This window comes from Podarcis melisellensis (genome assembly GCF_964234715.1).
Source record: "Podarcis melisellensis genome assembly, chromosome: 5".
NCBI lineage: Eukaryota > Metazoa > Chordata > Lepidosauria > Squamata > Lacertidae > Podarcis > Podarcis melisellensis.
In genome coordinates this window covers 76,782,913-76,806,482 of record NC_138537.1, presented here as the reverse complement: position 1 = coordinate 76,806,482, position 23,570 = coordinate 76,782,913, and the positions used below count along the sequence as shown (strand labels likewise).

The 23,570-nt window shown below is 39.8% G+C and overlaps 1 protein-coding gene across 1 annotated transcript in view; it reads right to left on the bottom strand.

Moving 5' to 3' along the window:
* Positions 1-886: 886 nt before the first annotated feature.
* PARG (poly(ADP-ribose) glycohydrolase) overlaps positions 887-23,570 on the bottom strand; it is a 67,369-nt gene continuing 44,685 nt past the window's right edge. The window contains exons 11-18 of the mRNA XM_081913551.1: positions 21,361-21,421; positions 18,668-18,743; positions 13,879-14,026; positions 11,390-11,468; positions 9,799-9,907; positions 6,459-6,564; positions 3,152-3,280; positions 887-2,936 (exon numbers count right to left, since the gene is read on the bottom strand). Of these exons, the coding sequence (XP_081769677.1) occupies positions 2,779-2,936; positions 3,152-3,280; positions 6,459-6,564; positions 9,799-9,907; positions 11,390-11,468; positions 13,879-14,026; positions 18,668-18,743; positions 21,361-21,421 (866 nt within the window). The 3' untranslated portion in view covers positions 887-2,778. The remainder of the gene's footprint in view (positions 2,937-3,151; positions 3,281-6,458; positions 6,565-9,798; positions 9,908-11,389; positions 11,469-13,878; positions 14,027-18,667; positions 18,744-21,360; positions 21,422-23,570) is intronic.

Here is a 23,570-nt window from a genome sequence, read left to right as displayed (position 1 = left end):
CTCTATAAGACTCACTTTTTCCCTCCCAAAAAGTAAGGGGAAATGTGTGTGCGTCTTATGGAGCGAATACAGGCTGCACAGCTATCCCAGAAGCCAGAACAGCAAGAGGGATTGATGCTCAGCAATCCCTCTTGCTGTTCTGGCTTCTGAGATTCAGATTATTATTTTTTCTTGTTTTCCTCCTCCAAAAACTAGGTGTGTCTTATGGTCTTGTGCGTCTTATAGAGCAAAAAATATCTATATAAATATATAGATAGTGGTGGTCTCCTAAGATGGTTGGATGGCACCTTGTATGCCTGCTTCCGGCAACTCCTGCAGCCAAGCCGGTGCCAAACGTATTAGCTCTGCTTTCTTTTGGATCACGAGGCTGAGGGGGCAGGGTCTTGTCACCTGGGAAGTCCAGCCCCAGAGAGGTCATGTTGGTGCTGCTAACGTAGCAAAAACAATGTAGGAGGTAGCAATTAGGAGTTTCTCCAGTGGTTTGGCTTCAACCCTGGAGGTGCGCTGACAGGTCAGCTGCTCCTGCTGTAGAGAACACTTTTGAAAGTTATCAACTGCAGTCCAAAGGGACCCAGACACAATAAAGGCTTCTTATTCTGAAATCCCTCTCCCCAACCCCAACTAGCAAAACCAGAATAAATTAAAATAGCAAAAATTCCACAATAAGTTATAGGAAATATATGTATATGTACTTTTGTTTAATTTGTACATATTTCAATTGTACTGTTCAGTTTCTTCAGCTGCATAGTTTGAATAGTTTGGCTGCAGAACTTTAATTATTTTTGCATGGAATAGTAGGCAGGAGATAGGTCTGTGGCATTGCTCATAAAAAACGTATGTCAATTTTTTTTAAAAAAAAAAAAATGAACACACCAAAAGCCAAATGTGGAGAAAAATGTTTATCGGGTTTATTATTTTCCTTTACAAAAGAAATCATGTAAATGTAGCATACTGATTTTTCACCGCCCCAATCCAAAAATAACAAACGCACAACCTGCAAGTTTAAAGAACGATATACTTCAGCTTTTTATAAATTATTATATACAGCCATGGGTGACTATAATTGCATGTTTTGTCACTGCAGAATTTAGAGATATTGGTCAAGAGATAAAAGCACTCTATTACACAGCTGTATGTGATGGCACATTCCCATCTAATGGATCATTGGCCCATCAGCTCTCTCAGTATTCAAGATTGCAGCACCAGAAGTTCTCTCTTGCTAAAAATAGAGAGTATACCACATAGTTAAGAAAGAAGATACTGAATAGCTGTGAAAGAAATTAAGACAAAGGGAAAATATTGAATCGACCTGGAATTATGCCTTTTGGCTTTGATGCAGCATCCTGGACAGTTTAGTTTTCTCTTTAATTAGGAAGCTGTTGGGACCATACGGCTCTTATTAACCTATTCACCCTGTGCTAGTTTGTTTCAAAGCTGGAGAGAAAAGTCAGTGCAGCATTATGCTGCAATCAGCATTAAGCAGCAAGCTTTCCTTAATGCTGCTTTTCCATTAGCCAACAGAGAACTGGTTTTGGCAACGTTTCTACCAATGTCCCTCCTGTGAATTTTTATTTCCTTCCTTTTTTTAGAGCACATTCCCCTGAAGGGCAAAATCAAGCAATAGGGTTATTTTCAGTGTCCCACTGAAATGATGAATTGTGAACGCACAACTCCCATTTGGGGCTGTCTTGGAGATGTTTCCTTCGGCTTGTGCATTTACCAAAGCAAAGTTTCAACGATATTGTCCATACTTAGGAAGGCATGCCTTACAGGGTTGTATATTATATAACTGAAATCCTAGTATAATAGTCTAGGTTTCACTGTACATTAAATAACATGTAGATATATTTATCCATCAGAATTGCAAGAATATCAGAAAACTGCAACAAAGAAACTGGTGCAATTTAAAACCATTTTAAAAAGCTGTTTCATCCTATCATAAATATATGGCCCTTGCTATAGTCCCCCCCCTTCTTCTTCTAAATAATATAAATCCCTTTGCCATCTCTTACTTTTGATCCTGGCTTTTTTGTAACCAGGATCCATCATGCTGCTTTCCGTCTGCTGCTCATGCTTTGCCTCATCCTGCCTCCATCAAAAGGGATGCAATCTCGGGATACGCTTGCCATTATTGTTTCTAGGGCAGCTTTGCTTACAGCAAGTCCTACTCAGAGTAGACCTACTGAAATTAATGGACCCAAGTTAATCATGTCCATTCACTTAAATGGATCTACTCTGAGAGTAGGCCTAGCACTGGATCCAACCCAATGTCTTTAATTAAAATTATTAGTGGGACGTTAAGGGTGGTTTGTTTATGAAACTATATGTCCAATAGAACAGATCATTACAAGGCTTCCCCACTGCCTCTCATAAATTATACTACCAAAGGGAGTGCTAAGAAACTGGTTTATATAGGAAATCTCTATTATATATGAGCATCTCTATAAAAAATGGAAGAAAGGGTAGGCAAGTACAAATCTGCTGCTTTCAAATAAGCCCATAAAGAAAAGAGATCAAAAACTCAACCTTGAACCGAGGGGGAGGGGGGAGATAAATATGTTTACCAAACATTTCGTTCTATTATGCAATGATTAGGATTTACATTCTACACTGGAAAGAAAATTGGTTTCTTTCCAAGATTGGTCTTCAGATATAATGCATAAAACAATAATTATATACATAGATATATTAAGCTACTCTGTATGCTACATCCAGCAATTCAATTAATATGCTACATGGAGAAGACAAGAAGGGATATTCATCTTGAAAATTTAATTTTTAGTCATCAAAACATAATCCTCTTTCGTCATCAGTGGAATCCGCATAGGACTCTACTGCACTGTATATGAAAGGGTAGAGTTTGATTTCTGGTCTTGGAGTAGAGCAACACCTGCATTCCTCATTGTAATATCTGAGCAACAGCCTGTAGACATCCCCTGGAAAATGAAAAAAAAATCAAAATCAAAAGTTATTCATTTTGAAACAGCCAATTTTTAACAGCCTGCTCATAAACGTTTGAATTGTAAACACCACAGCTCAATTTCTTCATTTCCCAAAAATCTTTTCCTTGATTTAGGCCAGTAGTATAATAGCGGCCATGACCCTGCCTTGTTTATCATCACACGTTCTTCCAAAGTCAGTTGATGCTTACCAACAGTTTGTCCTCTCTCGATTAGGAAAGTGTGCATGCTGTAAATGTCTCTCATCAACTCAGCATCTCCAAAGGTAAAATAAACAACGTCTCGCCCAGCCTCTGCAGCTGCCAAGATTTGTATTAAGGCTGAAATAAATTGATACAAGAGAAACGGGTGAATACAGAATGAAGGAGTTCACTAGTGTCAATAGTGGAAAAGTCTTGGAGGGGGTGGTTGGACCCTCAGGATGAATGGAAGGAACTCAGGGGACTGGATCAGGATGACCCTGGGGAGTTACAAGTGGTGGTGGCGTGGTGGATTCTAAGCCCCATTTGGTGCCTGATCCTAAGGAGGGTCCCAGTGGGAGAGGGGACGGAGATCCACGCTCTGTAGATGGGTCACACAACTTGACGGAACTGTCGCCAGTTACTTTCCTGCCAGAAAAGCTCACTCCAGCTTCTGCAGCCAAGGAGCTGGCTCTGGCATCTTCCCCAGCTGCACAGGAGCCTCCCGACTTCAGGATAGATGATGGAGAGTACATCTGATGCTGAGCTTGCACCCACCTGCCTCTGCCACTTAGGGCATAGAGATGCCAGGGCACGCAGACCTCACCTAGCCAGCCCACTAGGACTGCCCATTTGCTTGCACAGTCCTGAGACCCACAGCCACTTGCTGTGTTAAATACTGTGCCCACTCCGTCCTTCAAAAGTAAGTTGCACTTATTGGTTCAACAACTTAGCTCAAAGTTAGTCATGCCTTTGCTTTCATGCAACCACTGTTCCTAGAATTCTGTGACCTCATTTATGTACTGCTCTAATCTAAAAATTAAAGACTGGAATTATGAGTTCCAGTTTGTCACCAGAAAAGGAGAGCTAGGACAACTATGGAACACCAAACAATCCTATTTTAACAGTGCAATTTTCCTAAATGATACAAACACTTGTTTGCTGTAACAGAGTCAACGTGGCATTAGCATTTTTGCACCGCGAACACATCTACCAAGCAGCCAATGAATGCAAAGGCTGTCTAATTTGTATACTTGCACTGCAAAACTGACTCATCCCACACTCGTCACACATCATGCAAAAGGCAAGTTTTCCTACTGGGAAGTTTACTACTAGTACAGCAGGACACAATTTAAAAGAGTAAGAGAGATTGTCCAGGTGTTATAAAACCAAGCAGCCTGTTTGAAGAGGCCAGGGGTTGCCAACTTTTTTAAGCAAGACAACATGTTTGGAATGGTTGCCCATCCTAAAATGGCTGACTCGGAGGCATGGCAAAATGGCTGCCATGTCCAAAGGAGCGGAAGTAGAGGCAGAACCACAAAATGGTGTGGGCATATCCCCCAATCAGCTACCTCGCCAGTGAGAAAAAGGCCTCTACATCAGCCACTGCCACACTCGAGAAGCTCTTTGCTCAGATCCTCTGTTCAAAATGGACAGGAGGATGAGTGTCCAATCTTGGTATCCGGTGAAATGGGGAAAAGCTTAAGGGCATGTGTGTTCAATGTAGGAAAAGCTGAGCAAGTGCAAACAGGAACACAGCAGGAAGAGCAAACAGTCTCTTGTGAATTGTGGATTTCTGAGGGAATATTTACTGAGATCTTTTGCAAGCGCTGCAGGAGGCACATGCGGGTATATTATTATTATTATTATTATTATTATTATTATTATTATTATTAATAATAATAATACCCCACCCATCTGGCTGGGCTTCCCCAGTTGGGTACCACACTTGCAATCCCTGCAGTATGGGAATGAAGAGCGGGAGCTAAGTTGTCGCCATGCTTTTTCCTAGTACAATATACTGCCTCCTCTGAGTAGGGAAGAATGAGCAAACTCAAAATTAAAGCAAAAACAAAATTAAACCTCCCATCTCCCTGCAGCAATGTAACTTCTTAACGTAGCTCCTTTATTTAGGGTTTGATTGTATTAAAGTAAAGTGGCATGAAGATAAGAGGACCCCTAATGCCATGGGATAAACAGTGCAATAGTTGCAGGCTTTCTATATTTCTAGCTTTACTCACTACTGCACCATCATACTATCCCTGACCTTGAACAAAAAATACATTACATTGGCCTTTATTTCCCTAGCTTAATTTATGAAAGAAAAGGTCACTTTGCAAGCTTTAATTACTCAGAATTTCAGCTAAGGTTGGCAATGTTTCAACTGGAAGACATAAGAAATAACTGGTGGGCAAGGAATTGCTATAGTGTGTTCAATTTCTGCACATTTTCCTGTGGTACAACGGCTGTACTTATAGGTGAATTTTATCTGCTTTCTAATTACTAAGAAAAAGTGGCAGACTTTATTTGGAGAGTGATTTTTATATTGTCATTATTACTGTTAATCCAAGCAATCATGTTAGCAGATGCTAACATTTCAGTCTTCCATCAATTCTGTGTACCGTATTTCCCCGTGTATAAGACAATGCATTTTGCTTTAAAAAAAAAAAAGGCAAAAATTGGGTGTCATCTTATACACGGATAGTGAACGCAAAGGGGGGACGTGCGATTAATGGCAGCAGCAAGCAAAAGATTGGCAGCGGCGATTGGGCATGTGATTGGTGGCTGTGGCAAGGCCTGTTGGCGATTGGCTGTGGCTGCAGCAATTGGGCAGGTGATTGGCTGCTGTGGCGAGGCAGGCAGGCAACTGGCGGCTATGGCAAGTGGGCGGCGAGGTGTGCGATCGGCAGTGGCTGTGGCAAGCGATCAACAGTGGTGGGCAGGTGAGTGAGCGATTGGCGGAAGTGACCTCCCCACCCCCACCCCAAAAAGCTAAACAACTTCCTTTCGGGGTCGTCTTATACAAGGGGGCATCTTATACACAAACAAATACAGTAAACAAAGCCAGTTCAACAAGTTTAGGTTAGGTAGAGCTCCGGGATTTGTGAAGAATTTTTCTGTATAACACATCATCTCAGCCACAGAATAGAATGATTCTGTTTGTCCCTAAGCCTTCAAGTGCCTGTAAAAGCTAAGGGTTCTAACAGCTACTGCATGCACTTATGGCTTTAACATCCCCCTTCCAAACTTCCCTTTGCCCCCAAAGTGCACCACTGCCAGTCATCCAGGGAATAAGTGTTACATTTGCATTTTAGCTTTGCGATTGTTTGTTACTTTGCAAACTTCTCAGAGGTTTGGGTTTTGTAAATTTTAGATTAAGTAGTTACAAATTGGGTAAATAAAAACACCTCACATTTTCTTGCACAAAACAAGGAAGCTGATTTCAGCAATTATCCCTTCTTGCCCACCCTGCTCTCAGGTACTCTGTTACATGTGATTCTAGTTACACGTAATTCGTTACAATATTTCTAACCTTTACCTTTCAATCTTGAATCGCCTCCAAAAGCACCACAGCCCCAGTTTCCAGTAGCCACTGCAGAAAGGTGATGTGGTGGAATACCAGGTCGAGAGAAACCACAGTAAGCCTGAAGAAAGAAAAATAGCTCATAGCACTTTGCCATTGGGATTTCTCAGCTGTTATTCTATCAACACCACAAAGAACTGTATTTAGTGAATCACTGCAATAAAGATTGTGTATGAAATCAAAATTCTTCATGTGTATTTCGTTTACGTTTCTTTCATGCTATCTAAACCTACCTAGCCCCTATGGCTCTTCTTCCATCCATTCCCACTAGCCCCAAACTTTCATGAATCTTAGGAAAAAAATACTTAAAACCAGCCTTTGGTAAATTCAACCCATTCGGAATATATTGTTTTGACTGAAGCGATTAAATTTCCTTGGCAATTTCAGTTCCTTTGGTGATGAATATGCACAACCTTGTATGGTCTGGGTCTGAAAATCCCAAGGAAAGCACTTTCTTTTTCATGGAAGGTGTCTGCTTTTCTTGGCTTCTTTGAATGCATCTTCTCTGCCCCTTCCCCTAGAAGGGTAAGTGTAGTGGTTAGAGTATTGGGCTAGGACCCAGGAGGCCAGGGTTCAAATGCTGACTTGGCCATGAAGGGTGACGTTGGGCCAGTCATTGCCTCTCAGCCTAACATACCTCACAGTGTTGCTGTGGTGATTAAATGAGGCCAGAGAGAACCACGTACAGTGGTACCTCGAGTTACAGACGCTTCAGGTTACAGACACTTCAGGTTACAGACTCCACTAACCCAGAAATAGTACCTCGGGTTAAGAACTTTGCTTCAGGATGAGAACAGAAATTGCACGGCGATGGTGCAGCAGCAGCTGGAGGCCCCATTAGCTAAAGTTGTACCTCAGAACAGTTTCAGATTTAGAACGGACCTCCGGAACGAATTAAGTTCTTAACCCGAGGTACCACTGTATGCCACTTTGAGAAAAAGGTGGGATATCAACGCAACAAACAGACAATAATTAAAAATTAAAGTGGGAAGAGAGCTGATACCCTCTTAGTCTTGGAAGGGAGAAGCTCAGCCTGTCACTTTCCTAGTTGCCCAGCCACCCAGATCACTCACAGGTTAAGGCATGTTTATGCTGATGCAAAGTTGTTGCAAAGAACTAGTATCACAGCTTGCCAGCCTCTCCTAGGTGGGTGGGTTTTCTTGGTCTCACAAGCTGGCAGGTGGAGACAGTGGCGTAGCGTGGGGGGTGCAGGGGGGGCCGGCCGCACCGGGCGCAACATCTGGGGGTTAGGGTTAGGGGGCGCAAATCCACAGGTTAGGGGGCACAAATTACTTGCCTTGCCCCGGGTGCTGACAACCCACGCTACGCCACTGGGTGGAGATAAATGCATATGATGCTTTAAAAAAAAATGGCAGAAGAAAAGAAGAAAAAATAACCTGGAAAGGCACTGAGAGTGGTGCCCCCCCTGCCCACCCCCCTCTCCTGTTCTCTGAAGCGAAGAAGCTGTAGACCAAACTGCTATACTGAGACTGTGGCTTAACAGGGGAAATCAAGTGAATTGGTCAAGCCAGGTTTGTGTGTGGGGATACAATGGAGGGAGTCAGGGACAAGGCAGCCACTGGCACTGCCCAAGATTCCTGACAATGGTTAAGCAAAAATTTGTTCAAACAACCTGAAATCACCTCACAAACAACCTGAAATTAATACATGACAGGTGGAATTGCAAGCACCTACAAGCAACCAGCATCCTAAAAGAAACATGCCTTGAGATTCTTAGTCTACAGTGTAACATAGTTTACATATTCCTCATAAATCTGTGTTTGATTTAGTTAATGAAATGCAAAATATGTCGCTCAGCAGTTGCTTCAAGTATGATCCACCACTTTAAAATCACCCCTATTCAAGGAGGAAGAATTGTGTACAGCATGAAAATGTATAAAATCTATCCTAATATATAACTTGTATCTTTCCTATCAACATGATGGAATGCATCAAGTCTGATGTCAGATGCTTAGAGCAGGTGATTTAGTTTTCCAATTAAGATGTCAGTAAAAGTTTACTAATTTTATAGGCTACTATCTATTGCAGTAGCCTATTTTATTCCTATCCGTGATAGTGCCTAATGCTACTTTTAATATGAAATACTAGTTTTACTCTCTTATTTAAAAAGTAAAATAAGTCTTAATTATGCTAGGCATTTTTGAAACCATAATCTTAAAGGGTATGGATCTTTCTTAGATGGAAAATATTAATTATTAAGAAATGCCTGTCACGTTAAATTGAACATGCTTAAGCATATATGGCTGTGTCATATCAAAACCCCTCAAGATTATTAGACAAATTCATATGCTAGCAATGAAGATATATTACAAAGGGTAGAAATAGCTTATGTATTTGTATTTTTGCTGCTTTAGACAAACAGCTGTGGCTAACAAGTGGAACCAATATTTTGCAGGGATTTAATATTTTGTTGCATGCTATTAAAAACTGTGTAAGGTGATTTAAGAAAAAATATATATCTAGAAATGGCTTTAAAGATTTATTATTTATTTAAAAGACATTTTAATGTGATGCTACCACAGTGGATTCAGGCAAACTGTTTTAACCAGACAAGAAAGCACTTCTGCAGTCATTTAGTGTTGGATTTTGGTGGGATCACTTTGTCTAAATTTCACTGCAACCTCAAATTTGGCAAGTTACACTTCTGGAGTTGGGTTAAAATGCCTTTAATTGATGGGTCAAGTCCCACAAGGGAAGCACATCCTAACTGTAGGTCACACAAGTAGCACTTCCCATAATTTCCAAACACCCCAAGCCTTTACATTGGTTTTTAAAAAGTATTTCACAAAAGAAAAGTGAGCACAGGTGAAAAAATGAAGACACATATGGCTAAAATTAGTGAGCACCATACTGGTACTTTTTAAGTAGAATTTATTTTTTAAATTAGGAAGCTACCTAGGAGTTGACCCATCACAACAACACATTGCATAAGGAATCGGTAAGCATGACTGCTTTGCAACCATTTCTGTGGATATTTGGATAAAGCTCCAAGAACGCAACTATTGAGTTCATTTTTTTTCAAAATGAAAGGAGGTATTTCAAGAGAGAACCACTTACCAACTTGATTTAACCTGGCAAGGTTCGATTTTAATCTTACTGTTGAAAATATGAATAACGCCTTGTGTGAACTGACACTGCAATTAAGCAGGAAGTCTCCCTTCAAGGAGTTGTTGACACTGCAAAAATTATTGGACAGCACAACTCAAACACTAATGAAATGGCTGCAAATAAATGATGGGCTTAAGGCTGCAGGATGGATTAAGGAGTTACTGGCCTTGTTGAGCTCTCTTCTAATTTTCTCAGGAGCAAACTGATCAAGGAAACGTCTGAAATGAAATGCATCTATGGCTACAATTTCTGTGCAGCGCCTCTGCCATTCATCCCTGCATTGGGTGGAGGGGGGAGGAGAAGGGAGAGAGAAAAAAGGGCAGTAAAATTAACTGTGCGATAATACTGCTCATATAAACAAGACTGAAAATGAGTTCATCTCTCCAGGGCTTTACCAGGGGTGAAAAAGCACAGAAATAATGTCAAAGAAAAGCAATGCTGTAATAGATCATAGGTGAACTCCGATCAAAGAGGGAGGGAGTGGATGTGGGAGGACACCTAAAGTTTCCCCACAGATTTAGAAATACATTAATTCTACAATGTGAATGTCAGATCCCAAATGTTAAATAATGGACATTATGTGATTTAACCACTAAGATTCCCTGGATGGCCAAGAAAAATAGACAACATTCGTTTTGTTTGCTGTACTGGTGCATGTTTCAAACACAGTCCTTTTCTTCTTGCCTTTCCTCAGCATAAACAGGCACTTTAAGTCTCAACTAGGTGACAGAAATTAGCAAAGCCTTTGTCCAGACACTTGGGCCTCTGTATCAAACACATGCTCCCTCCTAATAACTCTCTTGGGTTAATCTAATCTTAGGAGCAGTGCCAGAAAGTGCCCTCCCCGCCCCGCAAAAGGCAGAATTTTTGGAGAACGAACCATGAGACATCACAGAACCAGTTTCAGTGGGAGTTAAGACTTCTTTGCAAGTAGCAAGATCAAATATTCTTTGTTAAGACTGAAGCCAGAAACAGTATTACTGTCGTATAGAAAAACTAAATACACCAAGTAAAGGTTACTTCTTATCATCCTCTGAAGAGAGATTTGGGGACACGTTCTGGAAAACATGACACTGGTCATCTCTTTACTTGTGAGGAAAAGGTTGTTTAACTCTGAAATGCTCCAGATTTTCTCTTTAAACGTGCACCATCTCTGACTGCATGTATGTTTCCATGGTACTTTGCACTTCCAATATGCCTCAGAAGTGCCCCAAGTCTTTCCAAAGTAAAGAGGAAACATGGTTCTAAGTGGCCTGAGCGGTTTCACACACTGAGTCAGAGAACAAAAACTCAAGGTGTGAAGACATAGTAGAATCCCAAGCATAATTCTTCCTAAGAACAAGCTGGGCTTGTCTTGATAGGATGGTAGTCAAAATGGGGCAACTGAGAAAGAAGAGGGAGATGATTGTGTCCTTGAGTCACCCCTCCCCCCCAGCCCCGCAAAAAAACCCAAAAAAACTTAAGAGGGCTACCCTCCTGAAAAAAACAGCACAATGAGGACTAAACATGCTAAGTATCTATGGGATGACTACTGGAAAAGAAAAATGGAACACACAGGAAGGGAATAGCTAGCTGCCATCCTAAACAGAAGCACTCCTTTTATAAGAGAAAATGCGCTGTAACTTTTTGTTGCAGGTCCTCTGTATTGCGCAACGGTCAATTGCAGTCACGGAAAATGAGATCACAGCAATGTACCGCCCTGAGGATCTATTTTCAACTTTCACAATGTCAAAGCCACTCTTTTGCAAGAACATTACCTGGGTGTTTGATCTTCATGGCTCCTGGCCCACTGGTACGTTTCTGCATAGCCAGTATATTCACTATATTGCTCTGTACCTGGGAGGGAAAAGGTCACATTTTAAAAGCCATCAGCAACTGAGATTTTCCTCTCCTCTGTACAGTCATTCCCCTTCTGAACATGTGTGCATTAAGGATGATAGGAAATGTCATTTGAATAAGCAAAAGCAATGTAGTTTGGATCCAGAAAAGCCACATGCACAAATAAATCTATGCAAGAGAGCTGTCCCAGAATGTGTATCCCAACTGTTGAACAAGTTGCCAAACTTTGTTACCAACCATCTTTCTCTGTCTCTGCTAAACAAATCATTTTACTGGTATTACGGTTATATGCTGAAAAGGAAGTCTGAATGCCTTGCACATGGGAAATCAGCTTGTCAAAATCCAAAGTGAATAAAACAAGTTTGCAAAATTCTAGTGTAGCGGGGGGCGGGGGAGAGAGAGGAGGATAAAATTGTTTGGTTAGCAGTATTGTAATTCGCTGACTGCCTTGTTGAAACTGAAGGAGGTTGTCATGCTTGATCGGTATAGAAGGCCAGGAAAGGTTGCACTGTCTTGGGGCCTGAAACTGTCTGATGAGCTTAGAATAATCATCTATCCTTTCATATAACATAGTCAGGGAAGTGAGTTTCAGTCTGATTTTAAGAACCTTCTCACAATTTCTAAGCCATGGATTAGAAAGTTCATCAAAACCAAATAACGATGGTACCATACATATTATTATTCACAATACACTTGGATTTAATACTGGAATATGAAACCAGACAGATGATGAACAGCAATGCCTCCACTAAAGCATATGGAAAGGAAAACCTTCTCCTTTGTTAAGATGAATCAATTCATCTTTATTTTAAAAGGCTTTAAAATAATTGTAATTGTTCTTTTCCTCCGTTACTGTTTCTGTGCCTTCTACTTGGGACTACTTTTTATGTTCACCACAGCTACATAAGTGAGAACTGGGGAAGGGTATAAGAGGGAGGCATGAAAAAATGACAACTTTGGTGTCTTCCTCACCATTTGTGAGAAAATCTTTTTAAAGAAAACTGTAATAAATGCAACATGCCTATCAAATTGCAGTTTAGTGATATCGACCATGTTCATACGAACACAAAGTATGTTAATTTTCATTTTAGCAAGGTGTAATTACCTACAGCTGTCAGACTCATAATACATTTTCAAATTGCCTATGCAACATAACCTGTATTTAACCACTCTGAGATCTTATGATGAAGGGCAGAATATAAATAAAATATAAATAAATGAAGGTATTAAAGCAAAACATCAGACTTCAACTATTCCCTCTGACAACTCAGTAGGTGGGAAAAGCCTCTGCTCTGTGTTTCATATTTGCTACTGTGATGATCTCAAACAGATGCTGGACAATTGCAACAAATCTAATTTCTTTCCAATCTCTCCGTCTCTTCTGCAAATTTCAGAGGCCAGTTGCATCCATTAGGCCACTGAGTCAAGATGCATCATCGAAAGACTGTAATTTATTGGACAGATAGCTGCACACAGCAGAGACTCGCCTAAGCACAGATATGGAAGTAAGCCAAGGATCAAATGAGGATGATGAAATGGCTGTTTCCATTAAGGGAGAAGAACATTGCATCACAGATATTAATTAGAAAGTACTGTAATAAAGTAAAGTGCACAAAAAACCCCTGAGAAATAATGCTTCCTTTGTTTGTTTGGCTGCCCCTCAGAAATAAAAGCATCCATTTTGGATTCAGAAGCCCTAAAAACTATTTGCCTTTGCCCTCCAAACAGATTATATATTATATAAATATAACAGATTTATATATTTTTCAAGATTTAATTTAGTACATAGCAATCAACTAAGTTTCAACCTTCAGCAACAATCCATATAGCTCAAATCATGCTTAGTTGCTCTCTTCGTTTGGGAAAATATAACAAAGGGCCATAGTAAATACATATACAATCGCAATTTTTGGATTCAGTTGGAAACCTCTAACATCATATCTGGTACCTGGATCATATGTTTTTGCTGTTAACAGTAAAGGATCACATATATCCAAGTTGCCAGTTGTCTTTGTATTGTACTTTCCTCTAGGCTGGGTAACACTCAAGAGTTCCCATGCATCTAACCAGCTGCATCATTTGATTTATGGCTCATTTTTAACTCCCCCCACCCCAAGGAGCTCAAAGTGGCATAAATTGTTCTCCCTGCACCCCCATTTTATCCTCAGCCTAAGATATAGTGACTAGCCTAATTTCACACACTGAGGCTAAGTAGGGATTTGAATCTGAATCTCCCCGATTCTAAAATGAGTCTAAACACATTGGCTCAGTTCCATTGAATACATATCCTAGATTGCTGCCTTTTGCCCAGTGATACGAACTGGGAGTAAGTTTCTGGAGTTGTTTGGCACCAGGTTCACATGAGGTATGTGAATATTTCTCAAGTGTGAGGCTTACAAAAACTAACCTGTGATAATTAGACATTCATTGTGATCCAGGACTTCAGTAATGAGACGAGATACAATCAGTTCTGGATTGATTAAGAAGCGAATTTCTTCTTGCACCAGTCCTGCCCCAGTGACGCCACCTCCAACAAAGCGATTAGCAAAATCAACCTGACAGAGGTATAATTTTTGTGGTTACGGCACATTCAAACACATTTCCAACAGCCACAATAATGTAAACATCTGTTATACATGCTCATTTTTCATGTTCAGGTGGGGTTCTCTTGATCTTAACCACAAAATATTTAAGCAATGCTACCATCTAGCCTGAGCCATTTTATCATGCTCCTTTTTTGTTAGTTAGTGCTTGCTTGTTGTTTTATAATTCAGAACTCAGAATTACATGGCTACAAACATTTAAACCCTGATTTTTTTAATTTTTTGGGGGAAAAGTTTTTATTGTTAAAATAATTCAGCATTAATACACACATATTGCGAATATACAAGCATACAAACATACATTTCATACAATCCTTAAAAATATTCAAACATACCTACATTCAGTCCCACAGAAAATTCCTTTTCCCATCACCATCCCCAAACCCTGATTTTTTTTAAGATGACAAGTATACACAGAAAAGGTTACACCTAGCAGATTTCAATGAACTTCTTTCACTAGCACAAGGGTTATTAGCACTAGCACAAGATAACTGCCCCTCTCTCCTCCCCCATGTCATCCTTCATTCTGCTCTGGAGGGTTGGAGGACTCCGGCAGATTTAGGAGGCACATAGGACAGAAGAGGGAAATAATATTCTGTTGTGTGATGAAAAATCCTTGAACTGATGGAACCTTAGCTGTGGTGCTACACTGAATAGAACCCAATGAACTTAGGATCCAAAGGCGTCTTCACACATTATAACCGTACCTTGGATTCCGAATGCCTTGGCTCCCAAACAAATCGTCTCCCAGACAACTGAAACCCAGTAGTGAATGTTCCGGTTTTCGAACGATTTTCAGAAGCCGGATGTCCACCACGGCTTCTGTGGCTTCCAACTGGCTGCAGGATGCTCCTGCAGCCAATCAGAAGCCACGCCTTGGTTTGCAAATGGTTCCGGGAGTCGGATGGACTCCCGGAATGCATTTTTTTTCGAGAACCAAGGAACAACTGTATATTATTTACAGGTACACCAAAACATTTTTCAATGCCTGTAAATTTTAACCTGTGCACATAATAATAAATGCATGTTTCTTCCACATGATGATACACACAAAGTAGGGAAGTGGAACTGGCTGCAACCTCCTGCCACTTGGGCACACAATAGCAAACATGTAACACATGAAGTGGCCTAAGGAGATTTGTGTGTTTTATTTGCATTTCAGATGACTGCAATTATTTGTGTTTTAAAGGACTGATGAAATATTATTTGATACACTACATCCTTGGCCATCTGCAGCCTACCCTGGGGCACATTTAAGTTCTGTAATTAAATTCTATCAGCACTTTTCAGTCTAGGGAGATCTAAGTAAATGTATGACAGAAGACACCTGAAAGGAATGAGAGCTCACATTCACAGTGAAAGGAACAAATTGCCAGATGATAACAAGCTATACACTCTTGGCTTTTTTGTACAAAAAAACATGTGGGATACACATATAATCAGTGCCTTGTTATCTCTTTCAAGTAATGTTCCTCTACTTTATGAGTCCCTGGGGTCTCTGTCACTAGTCTGATTAAAGAGAAAAGTAGATCAGCCTGTTCATACAATTGGTCATTGCCAGAGGCTCTTCTCTGAGTGCCCCTGCCAAATAACACACAGTAGACATGGCTGAAGAGATAGCTTTCTCGATGGTGGTGTCCCACCTATGGAATGGTCTTCTACAAGAGACTGACTCGGCATTTATGTAGCCATCCTTTCAGGACCAGGCAGAAATCTTTTTGTATTTTCCCAGGGTTTCTAAGATTTGTGGTTTTTTTAGAAACGTTTGCTTGGAATTTGATCTGGTTTTAGATTGTGTCTGTTGTTTTACATTTCATGCTACTATTTTAATCTGGAGTTTTATAAATTGCCCTGATCAAAACATACTGAAAGGCAGGATATAAATTTATTAACTAACAACTGAATTGTTTAAAAAATAATGAGTTACAATAAAAATGCTGAAAGGCATTCGTGGTTGAACTATTGCTCAAAATATAATGCATAAACCTCCCAAGAGACCTCATTCTAATATTTAGTCTGAGTCTGGCCAAATAGAGGGATTTGTTCTGTTTATGCAGAATCAGAAAGCTACACAGCTGAAATGGGACTGACAATAACATTGCCGAGGTGAAATTGGGTGCATTCAATGCAAATTTGTACGGAACAACAAATGCATTATTAAATATTTTCCTGCCTCCAAGGCTACAGTTTTAAGTGTCTTGGGAGAAAATTTAATATTGCTTTGCAATGTTAAAACACACCTTGGTTTTAATGTATTTTCTGGCTCTTCAAGTGTAACAAAAGCTATAAAGCTTTATGCTTCAGAAGAAAATAATCACGACATTAGAGAATGGCCTCATGTTTCAAGAAGTATGAAAGAAAATCTGCCAGAATGGAGTGACCATCATAGGCTCCTTACCTATGTTTTTTGCTAGAACTACCCACTCCAGAGACATGGGAATGAAAAATGGATTGCCCAAGGTCTCACACAGACACAAATGAGAAGTTAAGAACTCAAAGCTTTTGAACAATTCCCAAATTAAAATACTATAGCTTCCTCCACTGTACAACAGCTATTACCTGAGCCAAATTATCATCAACTATAATTATATGAACCATTGTCTTATTATATTCATTCTGCATACTGTAACAGTGCTCAAAGATTATAATCAGGGTCAAACCCCATAAAATAAGGGGCTGTATGAGGGCTAACAGTCTCTCTTCTCAGAACCACACTAATCTAATTCATGATAATAAGCCAGTGAACTAGATCAGTAAATGGTAGAAGAGACAATATAATGAACACAATAATGAGATCATGTAATTTTGCCAGCTACTAACAATACACAAACAACACTATGCACATTCTACTTTTTGGGAGTTTTTTTAAATTCCAAATTGTAACTTATGCTACTCCATGCGTTTTCTTAGCACTACAAAATGTATTATGGACACAATTTTTCATTAGCTCTTAAAGTTGAGACTTTCCTCTCCCCCCTCCCCATCTGGCCTTCATTTGCCCTGCTCCTGATTATGTGTGTCTCAGGCACATTGTTTTTATATGCTCAAACGCCTTGCCAAAGTGCAGGAAATAGTTATTTTGTCTTGTCTGCTCTTGCTAAGTAGTGGCTGCTAGCTATGTTTTTCCCCTGGAGGCTTTCTAGAGCATGCTTTGTGATGAGGATCGGAAATCTGTGGCCCTCCAGATTTCAATGAACTCTCATCAGCCCTAGCCAACACAACAAATTGTCATGGATGATGGTAGCTGTAGTACAACATCTAGAAGGCCACGAGACACCCCCCCCCATATTATATGGGCATTCCCCCGTTATGTACCCCAGATTTCTGCAATCCACAACTACATTTGGAAAATGGAGTTCCCACCCTTTCTGCATTGCATAATAATTACTGATCCAAGTTTTCCTGCCCCATTTTACCCTAACAGGTCTAAAAAAGGATGATGGTCTGTAACATTTTCCTTTTTTATTCAGAAGTGAGAAACAAGTTTTAAACAGGAAGACAGTGAGACACAAGACCCAGAAAACATACGGAGATATGGGACACATAAGAGGTTCATTCAAATTTGTAATAGCAGTCCAGAGTTAGGAGATGTTACTTTTAAGAATGGCCTAAATATCAGAGAAATACCAAAATATGATATACCGTAGATTTTCTTCTCCTGGAATTTAATGCTATAACGCATCTAACTATAGTGTTCAGATAGGTTTATGACATATATGTTATTTTGGAATATCATTTGTAGAATAAAGACCGTTTTTTAAAAAAAGAAGTGAAAAACAAGGGTGCAAACTGGATTTAAGTAGATTTTGTTCCATTAATGGTCTACTATGGGAATAATCTTCTAGGAACTTCTCCCAGGCAAGCCTCATTACAGTGAAGGGAAACAGAACGAGAGCACATTAATGGACTTGTGCATCTCCCTGTGATTGCAATGAGGCTTGTACAGAAGAACAACCCACAATTAGTTTGGTGTAAATCCTATTACTCTGGCATCCTAAGGCTGCTGAATGGGTTTTTAAGTCTAAAATCAACTGTTATTAATGAAACAGGTACCAGCCACCCATACCACACTTCAGAATTCATTTCCCTCTTAGCTAAAACAACATCAAAATGCTTGTAGATATGGACAAGACGAAATCGTTATCAATCTGTTTTAGCTGACTGGCTCTCAGACCAAAGCAATTCCACTAGCAACAGACAATGCCTCTTGAACTACTGAACTGGTCATCTGCTGGGGCACTTCCAAAATAAAGGAAACAAAAAACAAAACTGTCAGCCTGTCACTTTCATACCCTGGAACCACCCCTCTCTTGTCGCTCTTCAATCTCTGTGTGACCTGAAGAACCTGGTATTCCGATTGTCAATCAAAAGGTTATTCACAGAGTACACATGTGGAAAACAAGGTGAGCTGGAGACAATAGATAAAGTTAAGGCTGTCAGAATAATCAATTCTGCTGTGTCTGTTATACTGCACACTAGTTTGGTACTTTCACATACAACCTAGGGCACAGCTGAATGATTCTGCTAAAATGCCCAATAGAACAAAAGTTTTGTTAGAGCACAGCACAAGCCAATATATTATGCTGCTTTTACCTGTAGCATCCCATGCCCGTTGCTCTCAATAGTGCCTTCATATGTGACATGCAACCTGGACAGCTTTTTCTGGGTTCTGTAATTAAATACAGAAATGAGGAATGAAACAATACCTTATAGAGAGAAAATACATTTTTTTTAAAAATCAATGTTATCATGTTGCAAATTTATAAGAAAAATGTCTCCTGTCAATCAATCTGTACTGAATTCTATAATAACATAAGATGGGTCGCACTTATGGTTAATTTTGATGAACCAATCCTACACAATATCTGCACAGTGAGAGGAATAGAAATCCAACATTAGTAAAACCATGTTGTTTGCCACAGTGTTGTAAATGTTTGCACTTGGTACAGACCGTGGAGATGACAGTTCCCTTTAATTGGAGCACTATCCCTATACTGAGAGAAATTAAATAAAACTAAAAAGGTTTGGCGGGAGTGTTAGCACAACACACATCATAGCAGTTTTGTGATTAGGCCCTATGGCCTTAATAAGTTTATTCTCTTTAAATACAAGCAAGCAACAAGTCCCATGAGAGAAGGGCAATCAAACTCCATTTTGGAATCCACATTGCTAGCATGTAAAGAATCAACAGCAGCTCTTGTTCCTTTACCATTTATATATCCAATTGAAGCTCTATAAATGCCTATTTGCTGGCACACAAAAACACCTATGGAAAGCATATCCACTGTTAACCTCAGAATGAATGCTGAGGTGAAAGATGAAAAATTGACACATACTGAGGAGCATGGAAAATCTATTTTATTTCTGCTGAAATGGAAAATTTAAAGCTTTCGGGTTTTCATTCAAAATGGCCCCTTTTTGCTTATTTAAAAACAAAAAGAAGCATACTACTATACTGCAAAAAAATTCTATTCTGTTTCCTTTTTTTATAATACTCAAACTTTTTGATTTAATACCCATTCTTTATCTAGACAGAAAATTTTACTCTGCATAAAATGGTATTCCTGGCATATTTAATCATCCTGTAGTGCAATTAAACAGACAAGTTTAAATTAAGCTGCATTAGTCATATCTATCTATTGATTTACTGCTCCTAAAAACCTTTATTTTGGCCCCTACTTGAACAAGATCCAAATGCTAACAGAAGAAATTAATAGGCTTCATAAAGCCATTTCTGGACAAAAGTTGAGTGCCTTGGCATTAATGCAAAGTTACATTAGTCATTTCCAGAAGAAACAAAAATTTAAAAAGCAGCTTTCTCACTGTGAAAGCATTTGACTGCTTAGCCTCACTCAGCTTAATAGGAAGCATGTGATCATTTATCAGCATACCGTTAAAGTCATTTAGAAAATAGCACTGAGACAGATCAATCTAATCTATAGAATGTACAAATATGGCCTTAGACCCTAAAGTGTTCTTGTGCGCGTGGAAAGCACTTCCGCTGATGGCAGGGTGGGCAGTTCCTTCTTCCTGCTGCAGCCCCCTCTGCCACATAGCATCCTGTTTCAGTCGTACCTTGGTTTTCGAGCAGAATGCGTTCTGGAAATCCATTTGACTTGCGAAACGTTCGGAAACCAAGGGACAGCTTCCAATTGGCTCCCAATTGTGCAGGCATATCGGAAACAATAGTTGTTCGGCTTCCAAAAGATTGTTCGAAAACCGGAACACTCACTCCGTTCGACAACAAAGGTACGACTGTATTAGGATTGTTTCCTTCCAACATGAGCCAAAAGGAGCAAAGTAGGTACAAGTTGTGATTCGAGGACCCGATCCCCGCTTGGGGAATAAAGACACGTGGACACAGAATGTAAGGTTAATGGGTAAGGTAAAGGCCACAACTTTATTGATTACAGCATGTGAGAAGGTATTGGCTTAGGCATTGGACCACGGAACATTAGACTCCACCCACTCGTAGAGGGGTGAGTCTGAGGAGGGGTTAACCACCAGTAGGGGAAGCCTGTTGATGCTAATCCAACTATAGGCTCTCTTCCTGATGTCACCGAGGGTCGTGCCATGGCCCCCGCCACACGGGCATCGGACAGAATCCACGACCGCCGGATTCCTTTAGCAGAATACCCAAAATTGTCGGGGAAGGCGATGGCCACACCTTGCCACCCGAAACACCAACAACACATTCCAATGCCTAACAAACACCCCCGACTCCAAACCTCGTGGCTGAGCTCTTCCCTGCGATGACTCCTGACTCGAAGAAAATGTGTGTGCAATGGTGGGGATTGCTGGCGCGGCTGCATTTCAGCAGCAAGACACACCCCCGTCGAGCTTCCCTATTGGGTGCCCAACTGAGGAGGGGCGTGGTGCCAGCCCTGGAGTTGAAGCAGGGGGCGGAGCGCCCCCTGCATGACGCGGGAATCATCTCCCGATCACAACCCCTCCCCTCCTGGGAGGAGGAAAGGCTTTGCTTGTGTTTTGTAAACAATCGTTTATGACCTACTGCGAGGTGCAAACATGGTTGAAACAGAAGTTACAGAGAACTTGATAACTTGAGATATAACAACAACAACTTTGTTTTATATCCCAAAGCCATTTTCTACTCTGTGAAACTGACAGGGATCAGCTTATGCAACCAACCTGGGTTTCCTGACAAACGCCACCCTACCTCACCCCCGGGAGGTCAGGCAAAAGAAAAAAACTGAAACGTTACTGGGATTTAGGTAGACAAGCTCTAATCAAAATGAAACTATTTTAAGAGAGATATTTTACCCTACCTTTCCCAATCTGGAAATTCCTGTAGACACTGTCTTGTAAATGTCACCAGTCCAGTGGGTTCTACAAGAAAACAAACCCAAGCAAGTATATAAAAATGTAGCACTTCATTTCATTTGGAAGATAAATCTACAAAGGATGTACCTCTAGCACAGAAATGTTGCCAGAGAAACAATATGTTGAATATTTGTTTTTTGTCCAAATAATTTTTATTGGCTTTCATGTAAATACAAGAACAACATATAACTAGCTGATTGCCTATATTAAGATGTTCATTCCTTGAAAGGGAGTACTGATGTTTTGATTTTTAAATTCCAAGTGAACAGAGTAGTGCAATCAAATAATAGATCAACAACAAATAATGAACAGAAAATAGAAAATGAATGGTGGTTGTAATCTATTTATATTACCCATCTTACTTCTCAATTCATATTCTTTTGAATTTAAAACTACTAGAGGAGGTGTGTTCTCCACACTTTTTTTGCTTAATTTTACACTCTGTGTGCCTTTATCTTGAGAGTGATTTTGAGGGACAGAAACCTATGAAGTGGTCTCTGGTAAAATAGAAAGACACATTTTATTTATGTAACCTTCCTAGGAAGGGAAAGCTACATCCTTCTGATTTAGGAGTGTTAACCTGATCCTAGCTACCTTTTCTCAATGAAGGAGAATGTACTGTAATGTATGTAAGCCTAAGCAACAATTTGACTTCTTCTAATGGATTAGAAGTGGGACAGTGATGGGCTCCAATAGTGAACCCTGCTAAGGTATGCATTTGAAGGTGCAGGATGAAAATAGGATTGATCTGTATGAGGGTCTGTCTTCTTCAGAAAAAAAGTAGTCACTCCAGTGTTCTCCAAAGGGGAACTCAGAAAGGGAGATAAACCTCATGACTCTGGCTTATTCCCGAAAATAAATCTGTGTGACAGGTAGAACTCAAACTAAACATGTAGATTGTTATGTGCAAGGGAATGGCTGCATCTTAGAAATCTAAAGAGGCATTGATTGCTGGTCTCTGTTAAAAGTTTTGGTGAACATAATTTAAAAAATTAATAGTGCAAACCCAATTAAGGTTGCAATCCTGTGCACACTTTCCTAGGAGCAAGCACCACTGAACACAGTAGGATTTCCTTCTATGCACAGAATTGCATAGAGACTATCTTACCCCCTGGAAATGTTTCATCTCTTGTGGTTTGCTATGATTTGGCTTACTAATTTGCTAACCTAATTCGTAAGGGAAGAAGACATGAAATATCTTAGCAAATGACTTTATGGAAAATGTTTGAAGAGTCTTGTTACCAAGCTAGAAATTCTAAGATATTCAAAAGGTTAAACAGAAGCTTTGTTTGTTTGTTTTCCAAAAGCAGTGATTTCTGCACAAACCTTGTGTTTACTCACAAGAGGACTGTCATATTATGAGATCATGTTTCACAAATTAAATGTTTGCCTTCTGAAAACAAAGCTCTTGGTTTTCAGCAACTCAGGAGAATGTTACAAGTGATTTAATTACTGTTTGTAATAAAATAAGTTTTGGGAATGGAATATTTAATTTCTTTTCATTTGAAAGATGAATTACTGTTGTCTTCTTATTAATTACATGGAAAAAACAAATATGCCATTTTGTCTCCATCAAAAAAGAGGCTACATGTTACTAATAAAAGGCTAATAGTCCCATCATTACCTTTAAACAAACGAAAATGAAAAAAGCACAAAATATTGGTATCATAAAAACTTGGGCAGTATAACAAGATAGTTCCACTGGAAAAATACAGCATGAGGAGGAGATGTGAAACTATTGGGTTACATCCAGTAGTTAGAGTAGACCTTTTGATATTAATGGAGCTAAATTAGTTGTGCCCATTAATTTCAATGGGCCTATTCTGAGTAGGATAGCATTGGAGAGAACTCGCTGTTTTTGCCAGACAACCACATGTATGCCATAATGACTAATTTCAGTTTGATTGCTAGCCTTCTTTTTGTATTTTCAGGTAATTTAGATTAAGGTACTATATATGTGTGTGTGTGTGTGTGTGTGTATACATATGTAAAAGTGTGCATATATAATTAGTATATCCATTTTTTAACTACTGCTCAACTACAGCTATACAGAAGTATTTTGAATATGACTGCATTAGCCATCCTGGGCCCTACAATCAATGGAGGCCCTGTTGGTGGTCATGACCCCATGACAAGGTCTTCATGGTGGTGGTTC